Source organism: Chaetomium fimeti (assembly GCF_033439085.1).
Source record: "Chaetomium fimeti strain CBS 168.71 chromosome Unknown B0H64scaffold_3, whole genome shotgun sequence".
In the NCBI taxonomy this organism is placed as follows: Eukaryota; Fungi; Ascomycota; class Sordariomycetes; order Sordariales; family Chaetomiaceae; genus Chaetomium; species Chaetomium fimeti.
In genome coordinates this window covers 2,575,737-2,594,380 of record NW_026944331.1, presented here as the reverse complement: position 1 = coordinate 2,594,380, position 18,644 = coordinate 2,575,737, and the positions used below count along the sequence as shown (strand labels likewise).

The window sequence follows — 18,644 nt, the reverse complement described above, 5'->3', positions numbered from 1 at the left end:
TATTGTCTCTAACCGGGTTCGGTACCAGATGCGGGAGATTCTGGCGCGGAGCTAGTTGGTCAGGGAGTATTGGGGATCCCTTTCCAACCATGTCACGACTGCCTCCGTTTCCGCGACGATGCGGCTTCGTCGGCCGAGGCTGGAGGGAACGGGACCGAGCCAAATACTTCTGGAGAGCTGCGTGCTCAAACTCCCGAACCGACTGACAGCACCTCTCTTCCAGCCGTTGGTTCATGGTCGTCACAATCTGAGAAGCAACCGACAACAACTCCGCGTTTAGCCAACCGCCATTCACGTTTTGTGTGAGTATATCAAACACAAGATACACCTGGCCATGGCCGTCTGCGTTGATTGCTTTCTTTGCGATGGCCGGGAACTCGTCTGCTGCGGCCTTGATGCAGGGTTCGTACACTAGTGAGCGGCGGTCCAAGGTTAACCTCGGATCCTTGGTAGGGTTGGAAGTCCATGCATACCTGGCGAGGGGACTTTAGTGTCAAGCGGAAACAGGGTCTTCCACAAAACTTCCCAGTTGGACACCTTGTGGCGGTTCTTCCTTGCGACAAGTAGGTTGTCGATATCCTCCGTAATGCCATCCTCGACATCACCCTCGACTTGGCCTTCGTGTTGGATAAGTGGTCTCTGTCTCTTGTGGCAAGTTTTGATGTGTGACCTGCACGCGGACGATCAGCATACTATAACCACTTTTGTCTTGCGGTCTCGACAGGGACAGACTTGAGATGAGCAAATTCCTTGAACGGATTGGTGCACTTGACGTGATCGCGAATATTGAAGCGCTCCTTGTTTCTCTTGCGGTATGGACAGTTCAGCGGGCCGTTGGCTGTCCTGCCTCCGTCCTCGCCTTGCTCATCGTCGCTGTGTAGATAGTAACGGTCCTCTGTGTCCTGGCTTCTTCGACCGTTGCCGTGCTCAGAACCTAGCTCGCTCGAGTCACCATCGTTGACATGTTCTCGGATCTGGGCGTATCTGAGACCCCCGACGGAGGCTGCTGATCCCAGGGACGAGGCTGTGGCACCGGCTGCTTCGTCACGGGTTGCAGCGTAAGACGAGGGAAAGCCGCACATGTCCCAGGAGGGGCTCATTGCCGGCGCCACAGATCGGCCAACGGGGGTGTAGTGGTGGGAAGTTGTGAGATCCGGGCCCGAGACGGACATATTGTAGTTTGAGGGGAGGTTGGGGCCTGTGGGGCAGGACAGCCGCCGGCCCCGGTCTGGGGGCGGACAAGGCATGAGTTCGTAGTCAGCGCCAAACGTAGAGCCGTGAAGGGCGGTAGTCCCGGGAATCTGAGACTGGTTGTGCATGGCGAATGTCGGCTCTTTAATTAAAGTGCAGCCACACCGTTGGAGAAGGCTACCTGAAATAGCGAGATACGTTTGAGCATTGATATGCTTGATGTGCTCTTAAATACGTCCCACATGGAGACATCAAAAGAACGGAGCCCAGCAGCCCACCTAGCTTGGGTACGACTAGCTTTGAGGCTGGGCACGGATGCTGAGCCGTCTCTGCTTGCTGTGTGTTCAGTTCGCAGCCATTAACTACAGCCGGTTAACAATCGGCATATCTTGGCAAAGACGTGGCCTGGGGCCACAGAGCTATCATGGCGCATGAACGGAACCCCCATCATCGGCGCTGGCCTTGAACCACAGCCCAGCTTCTCTTGCTTGGAAAAGACTCGAGTTACCAATTCAAGCCTTGCAACCCCTGCAAGCTCAGATGCGCCTGATTGGTTTACCAAACCTCAAATGGAATGCGAGTGCTTTCCGCAAATATGTCGCGCGGACGGGACCGGCCCCCAAGAGTGCAGTGCCTGGGCCGGCCCGATGGGAACCCGGGCACACTCTGTGCTCACCGACATATTTTTTTTTCCTCTATTGGCAGGTTGCTCCGAACTCGAGACGGAAACGCCGATGGACGTTCAATACGGCGCATCGCGCGCGTGTTGAACGTGGCAAGCGCGGCTAAGAGACCTGAGCCTTGAGGCAACCCAAGGCAGGCTTTGCGTACCTGTCAGCAGCGGTGCCTTGCAGAGCTGAACGAGCAGGGGAGTTAGTTGGCTCAGCAGGTTTTGCTGGCGAGGGAGAATCGCGGATCTGCATCTGGTCGCGTGCATGATAACGTTCCGTCGGGTCAACTGCGGCTCGCCAAGTTGCGTCTGCAGACTTGACACGAAACAAACCTTGACAAGCCTATTACACACGAGTGCAGGAACAGCGTGTCGGTACTCCGTACCGAGGTACGCCCACCATCACTGACTCCGTCTGTACCCCAGTACTTCATACTGCCCGTGTACCGAGGCACTTCATTGTCTCTTTTGGGGAGTGACTCGACCCGACTGAACAGCATTCGATCTTCAACAGCGTGTTCTTCAAACACTGTAAAACCCAGTGCTTCGAACATTCCGATAGACCTATCTATGATCCTGTTGAATTTAGCCGTATTCTCGTAGGTAGTTTTAGCTGCAGGTGTAACCAGTTACTTGCCACCGCGGCCGTGGTCGTGTACACAGCCGCGAGGAAGAGAAGTGTGTACTGCTCATGTGTGTATTTCTTCCTCGCATGGAAACGAGGTGAGCCAGGCTCGAGCCGGTCCGGACTGTTGGAAACCAATGACTCCAGTCTCCCGCTGCCAAGTCGATCACCACGAGCGCCAATGAGAAAATGCACAAGTCGGGTGCGTCAATGAATTACGGCTGCAGGGTGATTGAAAATGCCATGTGCAGCGGCTGAGGGAAATTATTTCGAGGGTTGCACCAGATGCACCAAATGAAGCGATGTCTGTCATTCAAGCCCAACCTGCCCCTTCCATGCGCGGAACATGATGGCGCAGGCTGCACCTCGGGAGGCCCAAGCTTCGGAGTGTCCGTGGTAGGTGGGGGTGGGGCATCCATGGAAGTGGCAGGTGGCAGGTGGCAGGCTCGCAGGCTGGCAAGAACTGCCCGCCGAGCCCGCCCAACGCTCCCGCGGCTGGCAGTGGGAAAGCAACAGGAGGAACCCTGCCAGCTTGGCGTCAGGCCCCGCCAAGCCTCCTCGATCAATCAATCCTGTTCCTCTTCGAGCGTTTCGGGGATACCGAGAGCTCACCTCACACCAAAACGACCTCGAAACAGCCATATCGGTCGCCGATTTCGTTTTCACCTTAGCTTGCGACCGCGAATCACCCGCATCGGTCGCCGTTTTTACCCTAGCGCACCAGCCTCGTGGCTCCGCGATCACTATGGCTGCGAACGATGGGCCTAAGCTGCTCTGGAACCCAGACAATGTCCGAGATGTCGCCGATTCAATAGGAATATCGCTTTCCGACGAGCCACTGCGCGTGCTCGCCCAGGACGTCGAGTACCGCATCGGCCAGGTCATCGTTGAGGCTCTTCGCTTTATGCGCGCCGCCAACCGCACCACGTTGACAGTGCAGGACGTGTCACAGGCGCTCAAAGTGCTCGACGTCGAACCATTGTATGGTTACGAATCAACCCGGCCACTGCGATACGGCGAAGCGAGTCTTGGCCCCGGTCAGCCGCTTTTTTATATTGACGACGAGGAGGTCGACTTTGAGAAGGTCATCAACGCCCCGCTACCGAAGGTGCCGCGGGATATGAGCTTTACCGGTGGGTACCTGCCGGCATGGAGAGCATCGTGCATGGTCACCGCTAACTAGCCGCGTCACAGCTCATTGGCTTGCCGTCGAGGGCGTTCAACCATCCATCCCCCAAAACCCAACGACTGCCGAGACCTCGTCCAAAGACCTCTTGCCCAAGGGGCCCGGCGCGAACCCGGCCTTGGCAGCCCTAGCGGGCAACGACAACGTCTCGTTCCGGCCGTCGGTCAAACACGTCATCAGCAAGGAGCTGATACTGTATTTCGACAAGATCCAAGCCGCCATTCTCGACGACGATCCGGACGAGGAAAAGACCAGACTCCGCGAAGCGGCCCTCGAATCCGTCCGCTCCGATCCCGGCCTACACCAGCTCCTCCCCTACTTCGTCAACTTCATCACCAACCAAGTGACGCACCACCTCGATGACCTGTTCATCCTGCGCCAGATGATGGAGCTCGCCGAGGCGGTCATCCAGAACCCGAACCTCTTCCTCGACCCGTACGCGAGCGCCCTCTCGGCCCCCGTGCTCACCTGCCTCATGTCGCGCAAGCTGGGCGGGGCCGCGGCCGACGAGGGGTCCGACACGCTGCGGGAGCAGTACAACCTGCGGGAGCTGGCGGCGGGCCTGCTGGCCATGGTGGCGCGCAAGTACGGGGCGACCAACGCGCTGCTGCGGCCCAAGCTGACGCGCACGTGCCTCAAGCACTTCCTCGACCCGACGCGCCCGCCCGCCGTGCTGTTCGGCGCCATGCGCGGCGTCGCCGCCTCGGGCGGGCCCGAGGCCGTCCGCGTCCTGGTCCTGCCCAACCTCAAGAGCTTCGACGGCGCCGTGCTGCAGCCCCTTCACGAGAAGGGCGAGCCCCACGCCATGGAGCTCGAGATGCTCGTCGGCGGCATCATGAAGGCCGTCGAGACTCTGGTCGGCGGGTCCGGTATCCCCGTCGCCAACGGCGTTGCGGATGTGGACCTGTCTAGGGAGGGCGAGCAGGTTGCCGAGTTCCTGGGGCCGATCATCGGGCAGAGGGTTGCGCGCCTGGGAAACCACGCGCTAAACAGGGCCATTCTGGAGGTCCGGCATTTGGAGTAGAGAGGGGTTTCTGCTACCTGGGTGATTCAATATATTCGCGTGAGAAAGCACGCTAGGGTAAGCACGGCGTTAAGGGGTCTAAGAGCTCGAAGGTGGGACCGGGGTTGGGCTTGGGCTTGTCATTTGTTTGTATGGCGTGCGTTGGGAGTATCGGCGCAGGAAATAGCGGACGTCGGACATGGATAGTAGTAATTTCGATTACCATCACTTGCGCTACGATGCTCGTGTATATGTGTATGTTTGTGTTGACAAAGAAACAGCTCCTATCCGGATTGTGTAGTCCATACATGGTGTTCCTCCTTGTCTACCCCCCACCCCCTTTCGCCAAGCTCATAATCGTGACATTCTCAGCACTCCGAGCCTCAGCCCCACGCTATTCCCCATAACTCCTTTCTCTTCCTCTGCCTCCGTACTTTATTTCCGCCCTCATACCTCCACTAGACCGCACCCCTTACAGGAAGAAAGCAAGGCACAACCCCCCCACCATCGACGCACCCCAGATATACCACCCCGACTTAGCAATCGTCTGGCGCTTAAAGCCCACCGCCATATCATACAGCAGATGGCGCACACCGTTGACGGCATGAAACACGAAGGGCCAGGCGGCGAGGAACTTGAGGGCGCCCTTGGCGGCGAAGGGCAGCGCCCCGAACGCCGCCGCCAGCGACGCGCTCTCCAGGTGCCACCCGGCCAGCGGCGCCGCCAGGTAGGCCGCCGCGAACACGTACAGGCTGCCGCTGAACGCCGACCCCGTGATGCGCATCCAGATCGACCCGCCGAACCACGTCTGCTGCTTGTCGTACACGTCCAGGTGCGGCGACACCGGCCGGTTGAGACGCTGCTGGGCCAGGATCGCGGAGCCGTCGGTGGGGGTGAGCTTTTGCGTCGCTACGGGCCTGTGTAGTGGGGGTGGTATGGGGTTAGTCACGGGTGGTGGGTGTTGGGTGGTGGGTTGTCTGATGACGTCTCGGTTGTTGGAGGGGTGGGGGGATTGGTGGTTACGGACCTCGTCTGGGTGGTCGACAACGGCTGGGCCAGCCCGAGCCGGGCTATGTTGGCGGTGAAGAATGCATTCGGGCTGCCGGCGACTATGAGGTTGCTATGTGGTTAGCATACTTCCGTCTGTCTCTCTGCGTCCTCCAACCGGGGGGGTCTGCTGGTTTGTTCGGTCGAGAGGAGCCACAATTGTCTCAATCGGGGGAAGCGTACCTCGGCGCAGCGCAGTCGTTCCTACTCGTTGGGCAATCATCTTGTGGTTCGGCGGTAGAGGCCGAATCCTGAACCAGGCGTGGTATCGTGGGTTGCGAGATTTGAGGTCGATGATGCTGGACTCTTGAAGTTGCGCATCGGAATCGAGCCCCGGCAGGTCGGCACCTCGGCTCCAAGAGCCAATGGGAGCTCCGGCGATTCGAATGCTTGGCCTGGTTGGCTGCAGCTGCGGCTCAGCGAAAATCCAAGCACGTGAGTGGAAGCCCCACGCTCTTGGCGCGGCTTTTCAACAGCATCCGCTCACAAAATTTTCGTTTTCTCTTTCTCCTCTTTTCTTCTTCAGATAGTTATGGGCGTCCAGCCATGGTGTTGCCGCCTCAATCGGTAATGCATACGTGGCAAGGACACTTTGGTGTCCATGGATGCCCAGAGAAGAATGAGATCCGTCGTTAATCACTGTCGTCAGTCTCCCAATCTGGCGATTGTTTCATTTTTAGAGATCTACATTTCGCCATTCGATGCCCAGTGGAGGGCACGCGCAGCGGGGTTGATGCGGACTGGAACGTGCAATTATTTCCCACCCTTTATATTCGCATCGAGACGGATCAACATGGGCCAGAAACCCGGAACTCCCCGGACACGTCTGCCCATGTTTAATCCGCACCGCACCGTTGTGGTCCTTTTGTTTTGTGAAACATCGTTGTAGCTCCAACCACTAAACTGCCAACATCTCATTACGTATGAGCCGATGCGGAGTTGTTGCGCATGCTACCTGACCATATGTGGCACAGGCACGAAAGCCATAATCTCAGCGCCGCTCTATAACTATCTTCGGGCTGAACCTTCAACCTTCGTGCTCGACGAAGTTGGCGCATAGTGGAGTCGTTGCCGAGACCAAAGAGCTTGGACGTCTCGCGTTTCGCTGAAACATCCGCCACTGGTAAATCCTCCATGCGCCCTCGGTATTCTCCATCTGTGTCCAAGACCCACCGCAAAGTGTTGGAGCACATCAAAGGCTCAGTCTTGAATAAAACCGAACTGCCTGGTGTCCTGAGGCTGGGCTGTAAACACGACGTTCTCCTACGTGACCAGGGACCACACACCACGCACCATCACGGACTCTAATACCACGGTTGAGACAAAAAGTTGGCGGGCCGCATGGTAAACCCCATGGCGTCAGTGAGCCAGCAAAATGTCACTCGGACATGCCTCGGCACATTTGCCATGGGGATGCCAACCTGAGCTTAGACCGGTGTTTTAGTTTCGGAACCACGATACTGTGCAGTTCAGTCTTGGGGCGTTCAATGCCATTGAAGTCGAGTGAATTGTCGAGCCCGGGCAGCTAAGTATTCATCAAGAGTCTTGATTCAAGAGTGAATGCGCAGGCTTAGGGAATAGAGGGGTGTTTGCCCTCTCCTTGCTCTCCGCCTCGCCGTGTTGTCTTGAATTGTTAATCTCGCCGCGGCAAATCACGGGTTAGCCGGCTGTTGCATGATGTTTCTCCTCCCCTAGTCAACCAGAACATTTCGGCTCCAATTGCGTCCCTCCTAGGCAAGGCAAGAGCTACCCGTTCGAAGGCACGTGCAGGTGCCTTCAATCAATCCTGCTGGTCCAAGTCTCATGCGGACTTGGGGAGATGGGCTACTCGTCGTGAGAAAACCCAACAGGGTTAGGGTTATGCGAAAGCAATCTGCGGTGTTGCCAGAGCAACATTCCGACATGCAACAGGCCAACAGCACGTTGCATAACCCGAAAGTTGAACGCGACACACGACAGACCAGATCGACAGCCAAGTTACGCATCTCAACAAACTTAGTAGCCTCGCGATTCAAAGGACTGCAAGTAAACATGGACGCTCCAACCATCAGAGAACTGCGTACTCTGGAACGCCGCGAGTTCCAGCTCCGCCTTGCCGAACGACTCGAGCAAATGCTTGACGCTGTCCTCTCCGGCAGTCGCGCCGAGCCTCGGATTTTCGACCACGAATTGGAGTCTCTCTCAATCCGCAAGGCTTCATCCCTCGATGTTGACGAGGAGCAGCCGCTTGACCTAGAGCCTGTATTTTTTCGGCCTCTTCCCCTTCCCCCGGGCACCGATATCCGAACGCTTGTCAAGAATACCCAGCCAGAACACCTGCGCCCCTACTGGGTCAATTGCGAGAAGTTCGATCGCAAACGCTGGTGTGGCGACACCTCTTGTGCATTTTTTCAAATGCAATGGATCGGTAGAGCCGTGGGATGCAGTTGGCGGGGGCTTCTGTCAGAAACATGTTGGACAGAGGGTCAAAGGTAAGAAGCATTCATGAATCTCATCTCGTCTCATATATAATATACACGTACGACTGACAGAAGGCATGAAATAGATGCAGGGATAGCGAATGCCCGCATCATCACGACGCGCTTTCGAATGGCAAGTTTGTAACATGGAACACACATTATGTAAAGGATAGCCTCAAGCCGCACGTGATGGTTGCTGTCAAGTACCCATACCCCATCCCGGGTGGGCTTGGATCCGTACTCCGCGCAGAGGTCGCAAGCGCCATGTACTTGATGCTGCGCCAGCTCCAGCACGGAGAATCCGTGGATCACCGCACCATCCCGGTAGGATCCCGTGGAAGTTTCCTCGTATAGGTACAAACCTAGAGTCATGACTAACAGCGGAGTAGGTTTTGGTGCGCACTTACTATCACGACCGAGGTGCGCGTATCACACAAGCACATTGGGACGACGACCACCTAGTAATCCGACAATCGCGCGTATTGGACTTCCACGCGTCCGAGCCTACGGACGACGCGTATCTCTTGGTGCGCTGGATTACCGGTACGCCTATGGGTGAGACACGGTATCCGGATTCCGCATGCGAGGACGAGGATGACGGCAGGCGCTATTCCCAGGTCGAGCCGCACCCAATGGCGTTGACTGTGACGGCGTGATGGTATGGTTACCTAGTAAATATGGTATTCGCCGGCGGATATTACAAGTATCGTGCTCACGTGGAGGACTTTCGTTTTACTTCTAATTGGAATGAAGGGATGGGCTACCAAATGAACGCATGCTGTGACCAGATGGGAATGAGCACTATGAGCACACTGCTGTTTGGGAAGTCACACCTGCCAGGTCGTGGAGCGTCCTCCCATTTTCTTGACATTATTTTTCCTCAACCCAACTCGGTCAATTTGGCATTCTGCTTCGTTCAACCAGGGCCCAGAGGCGTTCAATTAATCATCACTTCCACTGTTCTTGTTTTATAACCACCGATGCATCGTTCTGACAAGGGAAACTTCGTTGCGGCCTAACAGTCCTTGTTTGCAGTCACGCGCTGCCTTGCCCACCCTGTTGCATAACCCGAAAGTTGAACGCGACAGGCGAAAGACCAGATCGGTTGCGTCCGCCAATTACTCAACTGCAAAGGTTCGCCATCTCATTGGACACCACTACCGCAACACAATATCAATTGCCCGTCGAACGAGCTGACCAAAGTCAAGCAGCGAAATGAGGAAGTCATTTTCTTATTGTGGCCCAGTCCAACCCTAGAGAATGTTGGATGTTTGGGAGGCAGGTCGGCACGAAACAGCCCAACCATACCGGCATGTGGCTACGCCTACTGCACTCCAACCAAGCCGCTGGCTCCATGGCAAGGGTGCATCCCACCGTTTCCGCCCAACACGTTCTTCAATGGATACCGCACCCGGCCGATGGCCTGCAGGCCATGCCCGACAACTATTTTGCAGCGCAGCCTGATCTTGGCCTCAGGATTCTAGGCAGTCCCACAGTACGGTGGGGGATGCTTGGGCATCGATGGTGAGCCTACCACGACATTCCTACTTCTTCTACTAATGAATGGGTATGAACACAGTTGACATCCGTTGAAAGTATCCGCAGTACCGACAACATCCATCCCCTATAATCAGTCGGCGCCATTACACTCCCCGCAGTCCCCTGTCCATGACATGGCTCCCGACAATTCAATTGCTCCTAGCAACTATTCCGAGCTCTTGAAATGCGTAGAAATCGACGATCGAGAGAGCCCTGCCAACGCAGGCGACTGGCGTAAAGAAGTGGGGGAATTCTTGGGCCTCTCCGACCCGGCGGCTATGCGCCTGAGCGACATGACGCGATGGAAGATTGGCCCTAGAATGGCGAGCCCATCTGGCTCGAAGCTCATGTACGAACATTTTCTCCATCTCAGAGCTTTTGTACAGAACCATCGCCCTTTCGAATTCGACTTGCACCAATTTGTTGACGACCAATACGCCACCGCCGCCTCCCGGCTTCTTGAGAAAGGTGCCTGGGAAGACTTTGACCACTACAGGAGGTCAGTAGGGAATTCTGACCCGGATATTCGCATCCTAGGGCAGTTTGCCTCCGCGAAAGTTGACCAGAACCACGTTCTCATCGATGCTTATGGTGGTAACGGTTTGGGTCACGACGGAGAGGAAAAACAGTTCGTTGGTGGCACCCACGAAGATTCTGAGGAAACACCATCTAGACGAGCCTCGACAAGGTTTCTTCCGATGAAGCCCGACTATAGATCGCCGCCAGGTGACTGCGATGCCGCCGACGAGGCTATTGTCAACAAAGCCATGGCCGGATTTGCGTCGATTCTGACCCGGCCATTCACCAAGGAGTTTGCGCGGGCTCCAGATAGTCCGAGCAGAACGCAGGTCGAACTGGAACCCACCTACGATCAAGTGAGGACGGGCCTTGCAAGATGGACTATCGAGAGGAATAGGTTTCACATCAAGGAGCGCCGGAGAGAAAATGACACGCGCCAAGCTCGGGCAGTAACCGATGCGAAATGCAAACCAGGCCAGCACTTCAAAATCCTGGAGACCCAGACAGATGGGCACCTCTATTCTTTATACGAGACTCTCGCGCTCATGGAAGTCAAACGCCGCACACGGTACAAAAGCGCAGTCGGCTGGAAGACAATTGAGTGGCAAGAAACTGCCGAGATTTTCGCCTGGCAGAACAACTGTCTTCGAACGGAACAAGAGCAAGGCAAAATGGACGTGTCTCGACGATTCCTGAAACCCCCGACTGAGTCCAACCGCAAAAGGTACATAACTCTTTTTGTTGTCCCTTTATATTTATCTTTGTATTTAATTTCTTTTTTTCTTTTCTTTCCGCTTACTCTTACTTATTTCCTTTCTCCGTTCCTCTTCTTTTGCTTTATTTTACTTACGTTTTGTTTTCTTTTCTGTTTTCTTTTCTTTCTTTCATACTTTATTTTCATTTCTCTATTTCTCTCTCGATTTCTCTCTCGATTTCTCTCTCGATTTCTCTCTCGATTTCTCTCTCGATTTCTCTCTCGATTTCTCTCTCGATTTCTCTCTCGATTTCTCTCTCTATACTCACTAGTAGTTCGCTAACTCACTGCGTCGACTTAGATGCCTTCTCGTATCGCAAGATCGCGAAGAGTGCTTCATTATTATTGGAGAGTTTGATGCCTACTGGGAATACTACTGTGTTGAGGGACTGCTCCCGAACATCACCTCCGGCCCATCCGCCCTCAGTACAAAACTAGGGGACTTGTATTTGGGCAACGAGGTGTTGAAGGGCGCAGAGCACTCCAAGGGCACTGAGAGGTTGAAACGCGACGGGGGTGGTGGCGCAGAGAGGTTGCAAGGCGATGAAACACTGAAACATTATGGACTGGATGGCTGTCCCGTCCCTGGGCCCGACGACGGCTTTCTGGCGGTCCACGTTTACGGGCCGTTCTTGACCACTAACCAAGATCATATGGTGGCTCTAAGCGCCAACCTACTTGGTATGACTATGCATCTAGCCGGCGTAACGCGCGAGACCCTTGGGTATTTCGAACAGAAGGCTCGGAGCAGCGTTAAAGAATACAAGGCAGGCCGCACAAGCTCGGGCAGCTCGGGGAGTGGGACAAGTCAGGGAAGTGAGGATAGCCTATGGGTGCAGAGATCTACTCTGTTCTCCTGAGAGCCATGGTGGAATATTTTGGGGTCTCGTGCGGGAGATGACGGCGCAAGGGTCAACGAGCTAGGAGTCCCCAGTTACGCCCAGTTATGGATATCATCTACGGTGAGCCTATTCTAGGACCTCCGAGGGATTAGTAAAGTTTGTTCTTTTGTATTTTACAGAGGGGAGGAAAAGAAGGAGAAAACAAGATTTATCCTCTTAATATCCGTAGCATTCGACAGAGAGGTACATGCGCTGACAGGTGTGTATTGAGCTGCAACTATTAGAGAGCTAGATCGTTTTCACACTCGTCGCCACGTTCAAGGTTAAGGTTCACGACTATTAAATATTCACACGTTGTAGCTGTACCAAGCGCCTGCCTCTGGCCCACTGCCTCGGATTGTTTTATAAAGCGAACACATCCTTGGGAATTTGCCTGTTTAAGTTGTTGCTGCGTGGCTATTCGGGGCGGGGAGTCGAAGCTTAAAAGGTGCTGGAACTATTATACGTTCGACGACTTCTAGGGGAACTTAGGGGTGCAGTTTGTTGGCATTTATAAACCCGCAACCGAGGCGTAGCATAGCACCCAACGCTACCTGTTCTCTAACACCTTCTAATAACGTGTTACTTCATTCACCTTCGTGACCATCCTCCACCGGTGCATCACTTCTTCTCCCCCAACGTCCCCATAGTAATGTCCTCGGTCCCCGCCGCCGCCGGCTTCGACTCCCTCGTATCGGCCCTCTCCAAATCGTCGACCGGCTTCCCCTCCTGCATAACATTCATGCCCGCCGGCAGGGTCTTCTCAAACTCCCTGCCCCTCTTCTCGGGCCCGAACGCGGTGGTGACGGCGATGCCGATGGCAATGATGGCGGTGGCGATGCCCATGGTGGGGCCGTAGGCCTCGACGCGCAGGCCGCTCTTGCTGGTGATGAAGTGGCTCTCGGCGATGGCGTTGACGATCTGGGCGGAGGGGGACGAGATCATGTTGCCGAGCTGGTAGGTGAGGCCGGGGAAGGAGGAGCGGAAGGCCGGCGGCGACAGCTCGTTCAGGTGGATGGGGATCACGCCCCACGCGCCCTGGATGAAGAACTGTATGAAGAAGCCCGTCACCGACAGGCTGCGCTCGCCCTCCGGTAGGATCCACGCCGGGATCAGCACGCCGCTGAAGATGGCCGCCACGATAATGGTACGCCGGCGGCCGAACCATTGTGAGATGTACCCGAGGATGGTGCCACCCACGCAAGCGCCCACTTTCATGAGGATGCTGGCGCGGCTGGCGCCGCCGTTGTCGAGTTCTTTCTGCGTGCGCATGAATGTCGTGTAGCTGTCTTGGGAGGTGTGGCTGTAGTCTGGGGGGTGGGTTAGCATAGGGAGCGTTGCTGACGGCCCGCGATGGTAGGGGTGGAATGCATCGGGCTTACAGTTGAACCAGGTCATGAGAATGATGCAGTAGATGCACATCTTCCACTCCTTTCCAAGCATGATCTTGGTTTCTTTCCAGAACGCCGATGGGTTGGCCTGGGCCTTACCGGCCTTACGCGCTTCGATGAACTGCTGGGACTCGGGGAAGAAGCAGCGGATGAGACCGACCGCAATGGAGATACCGGCGGCAATCCAGAAAACGGTCTTCCAAGTGTCGACGGCGCCGCCCACGCCGAGATTTGCGCACGCGGCGCACACGTAGCCAAATGAGTACCCCTGCTGGAGGATGCCAGACATGAGACCTCTGGCATCTGGCGGGCTGTTCTCGAGAGCCATGGCGATGGCGTTGCCGTATCTATCTAGTGTCAATGATTGTTGAGATAGAACTGGGGGATGAAACATACACTCCGCCCATGAACAAACCGAACAGTGATCGCACAGCCAGGAATTGAGAAAACGTGGAGCTGTAGATGGTGGCGATCTGCAGCACACCGAGCACGATCATGTTGACCACCATGGGCCATTTGCGGCCCCACTTGTCGCCGGCAAGACCGAACATAGCGGCGCCAACCGACCGCAGCAGCAGCGTGAGGGTGATGGCGGTAGAGATATTAGTTTTCGAGGTGTTGTAGTACTCGGCAAGCTTGACCTGCTGAATGGAGAGTGCGTGGAAGTCGAAGGCATCGGCGCTCCAGGCGGCAAAGCCGACGATGAAGAAGAGCCAGCCGCGTCCGGACAGCTGGGCAAGCAGGCTAATGGGATTGCGTAGTGGGACGGGTCGCGCCCACTCTGTGCTCGTCTCGCCGAGTTCGTTCGTCACAACAACACGCTGCTTGAAGATGAAGAGGTCGTGCCATGACTGTTTTGCTGTAGCCCACACCCCTTGGGCCACGGGGTCGGCCGGTTCGTGCGTAAATTCCATGGCCTCGATGCTGCCTATGCAATTATTGCGTGGGCGGGAATAGTCGAGCCACGTCTGGTGGGAAAAGTGTGCAGGAAAAGGAGGAAAGGGAAGCGGACATGTGGTTTTGGCACACAACTGATCTGCAAACTCGGGCTGAGATGATGTCTTATAAGGCTTGATTCTGAGAGGCGGGAGCACGGATGCCCACCGCTTTCCTGGCAATGATTGTCTCACTTCCCTCCACGCTGAGTAACTGCGAACCTGCGAGCCTGCGACCTCCGTCACTTGCCGGCTGCAGGGTGTGTGGTGTGGTTTGCCGTCCCTTGGTGAGCAACTCGCATCCCGAGTGCGACCATGCCAGGGATGACGTGCGGGGTTGTACCCCACGATCCCCAACCTGTTGTTGGTGAGAACTGGGCTGGAGATGGAGTTATGGCCGGTTGTTGGGAAGATGAAGGGATTCCGGGGTTCTGGGGAAATTCTTGGCTTCGGTCACGATCCGAAGGGGGAAAGATCTCGTTCTGCCAAGCGGCGGCTTTGTTGCTGAAGCACTTAAGGTCTTGGCCGATGCTTGACTCGGTCGTTAGCTTGCCAAGAGCGGGTTCTCTCATGGCTCGGGGCCGAGTCGACAGGCGGCATCGATGCCGATCCGTGGTTGCAGTGGCGCAAACTCGGCGAAATAGCAGGAAACGGCGGGGCCCTCCAGGCTACCTAGGAGGAAAGCTTTCAACATCAGACGGAGACTAGGTGAGCACGTGAGGTTGGCATGTCGTGACTTACATGTTTACACACTTTAGAGTACCTTACGAGTGTTCTGATTTATCACATCAGATAACGGAATGTTGGTATCAAATCGCGAACGTTGCTCGTTGATGGGTTGCAATTTGCGTGGTTCACCGCCCGGCGTCCTTCGACAGATCTCGAGCTGAGAGAGTCCAAGGAAAGAAACCATCTCGCTGGAGCCACCAACATCCCCACCAACCAAAACCCTACCCAGCCAGAAGCCGTTGCGGAGGTAGTGGGCCAGAACGCGGGGGATGGCCAGCCTGGCTGGACCCAACAGAATGCCGGGTTGGTGGGTTCCCGACTTCTCGAGGTTGTCATTTGTGGGGAAAACTTTCCTCTTTCGTTGTGCGAGGAGGGAATTAATTGCGAGCTCGAGCCCAGAGCGGGGCCGGCGGGTTTTCGTATGACGGCTACTTCCAGCCCTCTCGGTGTCTGTCTGGGCATTCCCGTATCTCACCTTCCCAGTTTGCCCATCCCGGGGGCCATTTGCAACGTCGATCGGTCACCCGCGTGCTCTCTTCGGTGGGGCAACGCCCGAGTCCAGCCTGTCTGCCGGATGCTTCTGCTCCCTCTTCACGCGGGGACCCCGATTGGAGTTGCATTAAACCAATCGTCGACCTTGTCATCCTGCTAAATGTTCTTCCACAACCTTCCAACGCCCAGTTTAACTCGGTGTTTTGTCGGACATTGGCGGGGATACCGACCTAGAGATGGAGATTCAGGATCCTCTTCAGAGACAACCATCCACGTGAGTGCCACGGGAAACGTAGCCGGTAGTTACGGTGGCTCGATAGTTCTGTAATGATCGTAGGGGACGAGCGTTGTCGTGGTTCATCGGCGAGTGATCTGAGACAAGTTCTCCCGAAAGCCACGCGAGCAATGCCCTGTTGGAGTTGACCCTGGTTCACCGGCGAGTTCGACCGGTCTCGGATGGCGACCCGAAAATATCAACCTGGAATGCCCGGCCCGGGGAAATGGATGTACAGAGAAGCATGAGCTGAGCAGGGAGGGACCTTGGCTAGCAGACGAGGCAGGGCCAAGTGGTGCTCCTTCCCAGTTTGGCCGACTTGCTCACTCCCAGGCCCACTCACATTCAAGTCCAGCCTCGTGCCCCCAATTTGAATTTGCACAACCCGAAAGGCACCTGTGCTCTTTCCGGTTGTTCCCGACCATCAGGAAATAGTTCGAATATGCAAGAGTTTCCTTTACAAACGATAATCAGACTGTCATGCGCCGAGAAGTAAGGTTCTTCATTCACACCACACAGCAACTAGGTAGCCAACTACTGGGCCACATTATCATGGATTCCACCACGCACATTATGAACGCGCACAACCCAGGCTGTATTATTCAGTGAGACGATCTAATTGCCGCAAACAGAGCCTTCTCAGTATGGAATGGCTCTCCTCAATCGCGGTCCGCGTCCTCCCCAACGGTGACACCGATGTTAATACCAACTCCGAGGCCAACCCCAATATGCAGCAGCTTCCCGCCGGTCAGCTCCAGCAATTTATCAAAGACCGGCGTGCCGAGCCCCGTAACCGGATCCCAACCAGGGGTCGCATTCCAGCTCGCGTGCGGCACGTACGGGGTGGGCAGGCCCGAGTACATGTCCGTGCCCGTGCAGCCCGTGGAGCCGCCATGGACGATATCGGTCAGCGCCCCCTTGCGGCTCACCTCCTCGGAGTACAGCCAGGGGTTGAGGAAGCCCAGCGGCGGCCGGCCCTCGGCTAGGCGCGCGTTGTTGAGCAGGCTGACCAGCGCCGCGAACATGGGTGCCGACGCGCTGGTGCCCGAGACTAGGATGTCACGGTCCCTGGAGAAGACGTGGTAGGCCACGCCCTGGGCCGCCACGTCCGGGAAACCGCGCCCTTCCGGATTGTAGAGACCCTTCCAGCGGCCTTGGAGGTGATCCCGTAGGTAGTTTGATACTGCGGCGTCTTGGTAGGACGGCCGCGGCCAGATGTCGGAGAAGCCGCCGGAGGAGAAGGACGCGGCCTGCTCTGGCTCGACGTAGCGGGTTCCGCCGACGGAAGTGACGTAAGGGCAAGCACTGATGGCGTTGGCGTTAGTTGTTGTCCTTGCCGTTGTAAGTGAGGGTGGGTGACTTGTAGGCAGACTTACGCAGGGAAGATGGGCAGAAACCGGGTTGTGTTCTTGCCGTCGTTGGTCTGGCACGCAGAGCCGACACCGGTACTAAATCAACAGTCAGAGCCGTGTTCTCCCGACGCCAAGGTTATGAGGAACGGCGACTTACTCCCCCGAGGAAAAAAGGACGGACACTCCCCGAGCGCCCAGCTGGCCGATCATCTGACAGACCTTCTCGGCATACGGGCGAGGGACTGACTGCTCATCCTCGCCGTAAGATGTGGTCAGGGTTTGCGGCAGTTTGTTGTCGGGCAGCTTCAGAAGGTATGAGAAGAATTCCAGGTACGGCTCGTTGGAAACCTGTGTTCCATCAGTAAGTCAACACGTGAAACCCCAAACGCGACCTGGTCATACCTCGTTCGGATCCGGCTGGCTGTTCCAAGGTTAGCGGTGTCTCAACTTCAAACTGTCGTGACACACTCACTCAAGATCAGGCACCAAAGGCCCACGCCCTGCGGTACTGTAGTACGTAACGGGAGTGTTGTACGACATGGCCACAGCATACTGGATGTCCAAGTTGGCCTCCACATCGTCCTGCTCCAACGACCCTTGCTCGTTCACCCCGCCATTGACCCCCACAGCGGTGAAGTTTGTGTCGGCGGCATACGGCGCGTACGTGTCGCTGAACAGCTCGAGCTGGTCATACTTGGCCCACTCCTCCAGATACCCACAAACCCCAAACAAGCTGTCCTTGCTGGCCTCCGCCTGGTACGAGCCGACCTTGTACAGCGCCCGCAGACACTCGGGCGTAATGCTCGAATTGCACGCCTTCGCATCCAGCTCCTGCGGCGGAATCGCCGCCGCCACCTTGGCATGCGGCTGCACCAGCGGCTCAACCACCTCAAACACCTGACTGCCCGCCGGCCTGACCTGCCCAAACCGCACCACCGGCGCCACCATGCGGATATGCGGCGTCACCTCATCCGGCACCGAATACCGCAGCGCGCGCACCCGCTTGACACCCGTCCCGTCGTGCGCCCACACCCCAAAGTCCGCCTGCAGCAACCCCGCCGCCTGCCGCACCGTCACCGCCAGGTTCACCCACTCCCCATCAGCCTCGACCTGCCCCGGCGGAATCCCCGCGCCGCGAAGCCAGCCCAGCACCGCCGCCGTCGACTCGGCCCGCGGCGCCAGCAGCGAGGCGAGCGCCTCCCGCGACAGGTGCTGGCCGTAGCGCGCGTGGGCCGGGTCCGAGACCTCGTAGAGGGCGCGCTCGAAGAGCGCTTCGTTGGGCTGTTGGAGTGCGATGCGTAGCTTGAGGTGCTGCGAGGCGGGCGCGTTGCCGAGGCGGGTCCAGCCGGGCGGGTGGTTGGTGGGGAGGGATTCGAAGACGGTGGAGCCGCATTGGCCTAGGGCGGCGAGGGCGGCGGTGAGGAGGGCGGTGGTGGTGTGTCGAAGCATGGTGATGTTTGCTTCGCGCCTACACGGCCGGTAGCTGGGTGGGTGTGAGGGGGGTGGTTAGTGAGTGAGAGTGTTGGGGGAGGGGGGGTTGGTGAGGGAGGGGGGAACGAAGGGTGGGTTGCGGTAACCGCAGTGTTTATAAAAAAGC

At 56.7% G+C, this 18,644-nt stretch overlaps 8 protein-coding genes across 8 annotated transcripts; 4 read left to right on the top strand and 4 right to left on the bottom strand.

Annotated features, from left to right (window-relative positions):
- Window positions 1-333: 333 nt before the first annotated feature.
- Window positions 334-1,470, bottom strand: B0H64DRAFT_123872 (uncharacterized protein). The gene is made up of 2 exons (XM_062798006.1): window positions 733-1,470; window positions 334-670 (listed from the first exon to the last, which is right to left on the bottom strand). The coding sequence occupies exons 1-2, from the start codon at window positions 1,317-1,319 to the stop codon at window positions 433-435; spliced, it is 825 nt and encodes a 274-aa protein (XP_062660928.1). The 5' UTR covers window positions 1,320-1,470; the 3' UTR covers window positions 334-432.
- Window positions 1,471-3,070: 1,600 nt separating this feature from the next.
- B0H64DRAFT_392106 (TAF6-like protein) lies at window positions 3,071-4,908 on the top strand. The gene is made up of 2 exons (XM_062803524.1): window positions 3,071-3,619; window positions 3,681-4,908. Exons 1-2 carry the CDS (start codon window positions 3,232-3,234, stop codon window positions 4,694-4,696), a joined length of 1,404 nt encoding a protein of 467 aa, XP_062660927.1. The 5' UTR covers window positions 3,071-3,231; the 3' UTR covers window positions 4,697-4,908.
- Window positions 4,670-5,170, top strand: B0H64DRAFT_123853 (uncharacterized protein). The gene has a single exon (XM_062798005.1). The coding sequence runs from the start codon at window positions 4,828-4,830 to the stop codon at window positions 5,080-5,082; it is 255 nt and encodes an 84-aa protein (XP_062660926.1). The 5' UTR covers window positions 4,670-4,827; the 3' UTR covers window positions 5,083-5,170.
- On the bottom strand, window positions 4,886-6,085 carry B0H64DRAFT_392101 (uncharacterized protein). The gene is made up of 3 exons (XM_062803523.1): window positions 5,906-6,085; window positions 5,703-5,784; window positions 4,886-5,592 (listed from the first exon to the last, which is right to left on the bottom strand). The coding sequence occupies exons 1-3, from the start codon at window positions 5,943-5,945 to the stop codon at window positions 5,148-5,150; spliced, it is 567 nt and encodes a 188-aa protein (XP_062660925.1). The 5' UTR covers window positions 5,946-6,085; the 3' UTR covers window positions 4,886-5,147.
- Window positions 6,086-7,429: 1,344 nt separating this feature from the next.
- Window positions 7,430-9,143, top strand: B0H64DRAFT_123782 (uncharacterized protein). The gene is made up of 3 exons (XM_062798004.1): window positions 7,430-8,193; window positions 8,268-8,505; window positions 8,571-9,143. The coding sequence occupies exons 1-3, from the start codon at window positions 7,526-7,528 to the stop codon at window positions 8,835-8,837; spliced, it is 1,173 nt and encodes a 390-aa protein (XP_062660924.1). The 5' UTR covers window positions 7,430-7,525; the 3' UTR covers window positions 8,838-9,143.
- Window positions 9,144-9,854: 711 nt separating this feature from the next.
- Window positions 9,855-11,853, top strand: B0H64DRAFT_440877 (uncharacterized protein; the record flags this gene model as incomplete). The annotated part of the gene is made up of 2 exons (XM_062806515.1): window positions 9,855-10,963; window positions 11,295-11,853. 2 exons carry the CDS (start codon window positions 9,855-9,857, stop codon window positions 11,851-11,853), a joined length of 1,668 nt encoding a protein of 555 aa, XP_062660923.1.
- A 572-nt stretch (window positions 11,854-12,425) lies between these two features.
- B0H64DRAFT_123753 (major facilitator superfamily domain-containing protein) lies at window positions 12,426-14,347 on the bottom strand. Its single transcript, XM_062798003.1, has 3 exons — window positions 13,662-14,347; window positions 13,257-13,612; window positions 12,426-13,184 (listed from the first exon to the last, which is right to left on the bottom strand). Exons 1-3 carry the CDS (start codon window positions 14,177-14,179, stop codon window positions 12,496-12,498), a joined length of 1,563 nt encoding a protein of 520 aa, XP_062660922.1. The 5' UTR covers window positions 14,180-14,347; the 3' UTR covers window positions 12,426-12,495.
- Window positions 14,348-16,354: 2,007 nt separating this feature from the next.
- On the bottom strand, window positions 16,355-18,496 carry B0H64DRAFT_372778 (peptidase S8/S53 domain-containing protein; the record flags this gene model as incomplete). Its single annotated transcript, XM_062802241.1, has 5 exons — window positions 16,355-17,000; window positions 17,072-17,143; window positions 17,205-17,395; window positions 17,450-17,468; window positions 17,520-18,496. 5 exons carry the CDS (start codon window positions 18,494-18,496, stop codon window positions 16,355-16,357), a joined length of 1,905 nt encoding a protein of 634 aa, XP_062660921.1.
- Window positions 18,497-18,644: the final 148 nt, after the last annotated feature.

Bases quoted from the DNA above. Each gene is read 5' to 3' on its own strand.
- B0H64DRAFT_123872 (XM_062798006.1), bottom strand. From the start codon at position 1,319: ATGCACAACCAGTCTCAGATTCCCGGGACTACCGCCCTTCACGGCTCT. The intron at 671-732 runs GTCTGTCCCTGT...GTCCGCGTGCAG, and splicing joins AAGGAATTTGCTCATCTCAA to GTCACACATCAAAACTTGCC.
- B0H64DRAFT_392106 (XM_062803524.1), top strand. From the start codon at position 3,232: ATGGCTGCGAACGATGGGCCTAAGCTGCTCTGGAACCCAGACAATGTC. The intron at 3,620-3,680 runs GTGGGTACCTGC...GCCGCGTCACAG, and splicing joins GCGGGATATGAGCTTTACCG to CTCATTGGCTTGCCGTCGAG.
- B0H64DRAFT_123853 (XM_062798005.1), top strand. From the start codon at position 4,828: ATGGCGTGCGTTGGGAGTATCGGCGCAGGAAATAGCGGACGTCGGACA.
- B0H64DRAFT_392101 (XM_062803523.1), bottom strand. From the start codon at position 5,945: ATGATTGCCCAACGAGTAGGAACGACTGCGCTGCGCCGAG. The intron at 5,785-5,905 runs GTACGCTTCCCC...GCAACCTCATAG, and splicing joins AACGACTGCGCTGCGCCGAG to TCGCCGGCAGCCCGAATGCA. The intron at 5,593-5,702 runs GTCCGTAACCAC...CCCACTACACAG, and splicing joins TTGTCGACCACCCAGACGAG to GCCCGTAGCGACGCAAAAGC.
- B0H64DRAFT_123782 (XM_062798004.1), top strand. From the start codon at position 7,526: ATGCGGACTTGGGGAGATGGGCTACTCGTCGTGAGAAAACCCAACAGG. The intron at 8,194-8,267 runs GTAAGAAGCATT...GGCATGAAATAG, and splicing joins TGTTGGACAGAGGGTCAAAG to ATGCAGGGATAGCGAATGCC. The intron at 8,506-8,570 runs GTAGGATCCCGT...ACAGCGGAGTAG, and splicing joins TGGATCACCGCACCATCCCG to GTTTTGGTGCGCACTTACTA.
- B0H64DRAFT_123753 (XM_062798003.1), bottom strand. From the start codon at position 14,179: ATGGAATTTACGCACGAACCGGCCGACCCCGTGGCCCAAGGGGTGTGG. The intron at 13,613-13,661 runs GTATGTTTCATC...GACACTAGATAG, and splicing joins GGTTTGTTCATGGGCGGAGT to ATACGGCAACGCCATCGCCA. The intron at 13,185-13,256 runs GTAAGCCCGATG...CCCACCCCCCAG, and splicing joins TCTCATGACCTGGTTCAACT to ACTACAGCCACACCTCCCAA.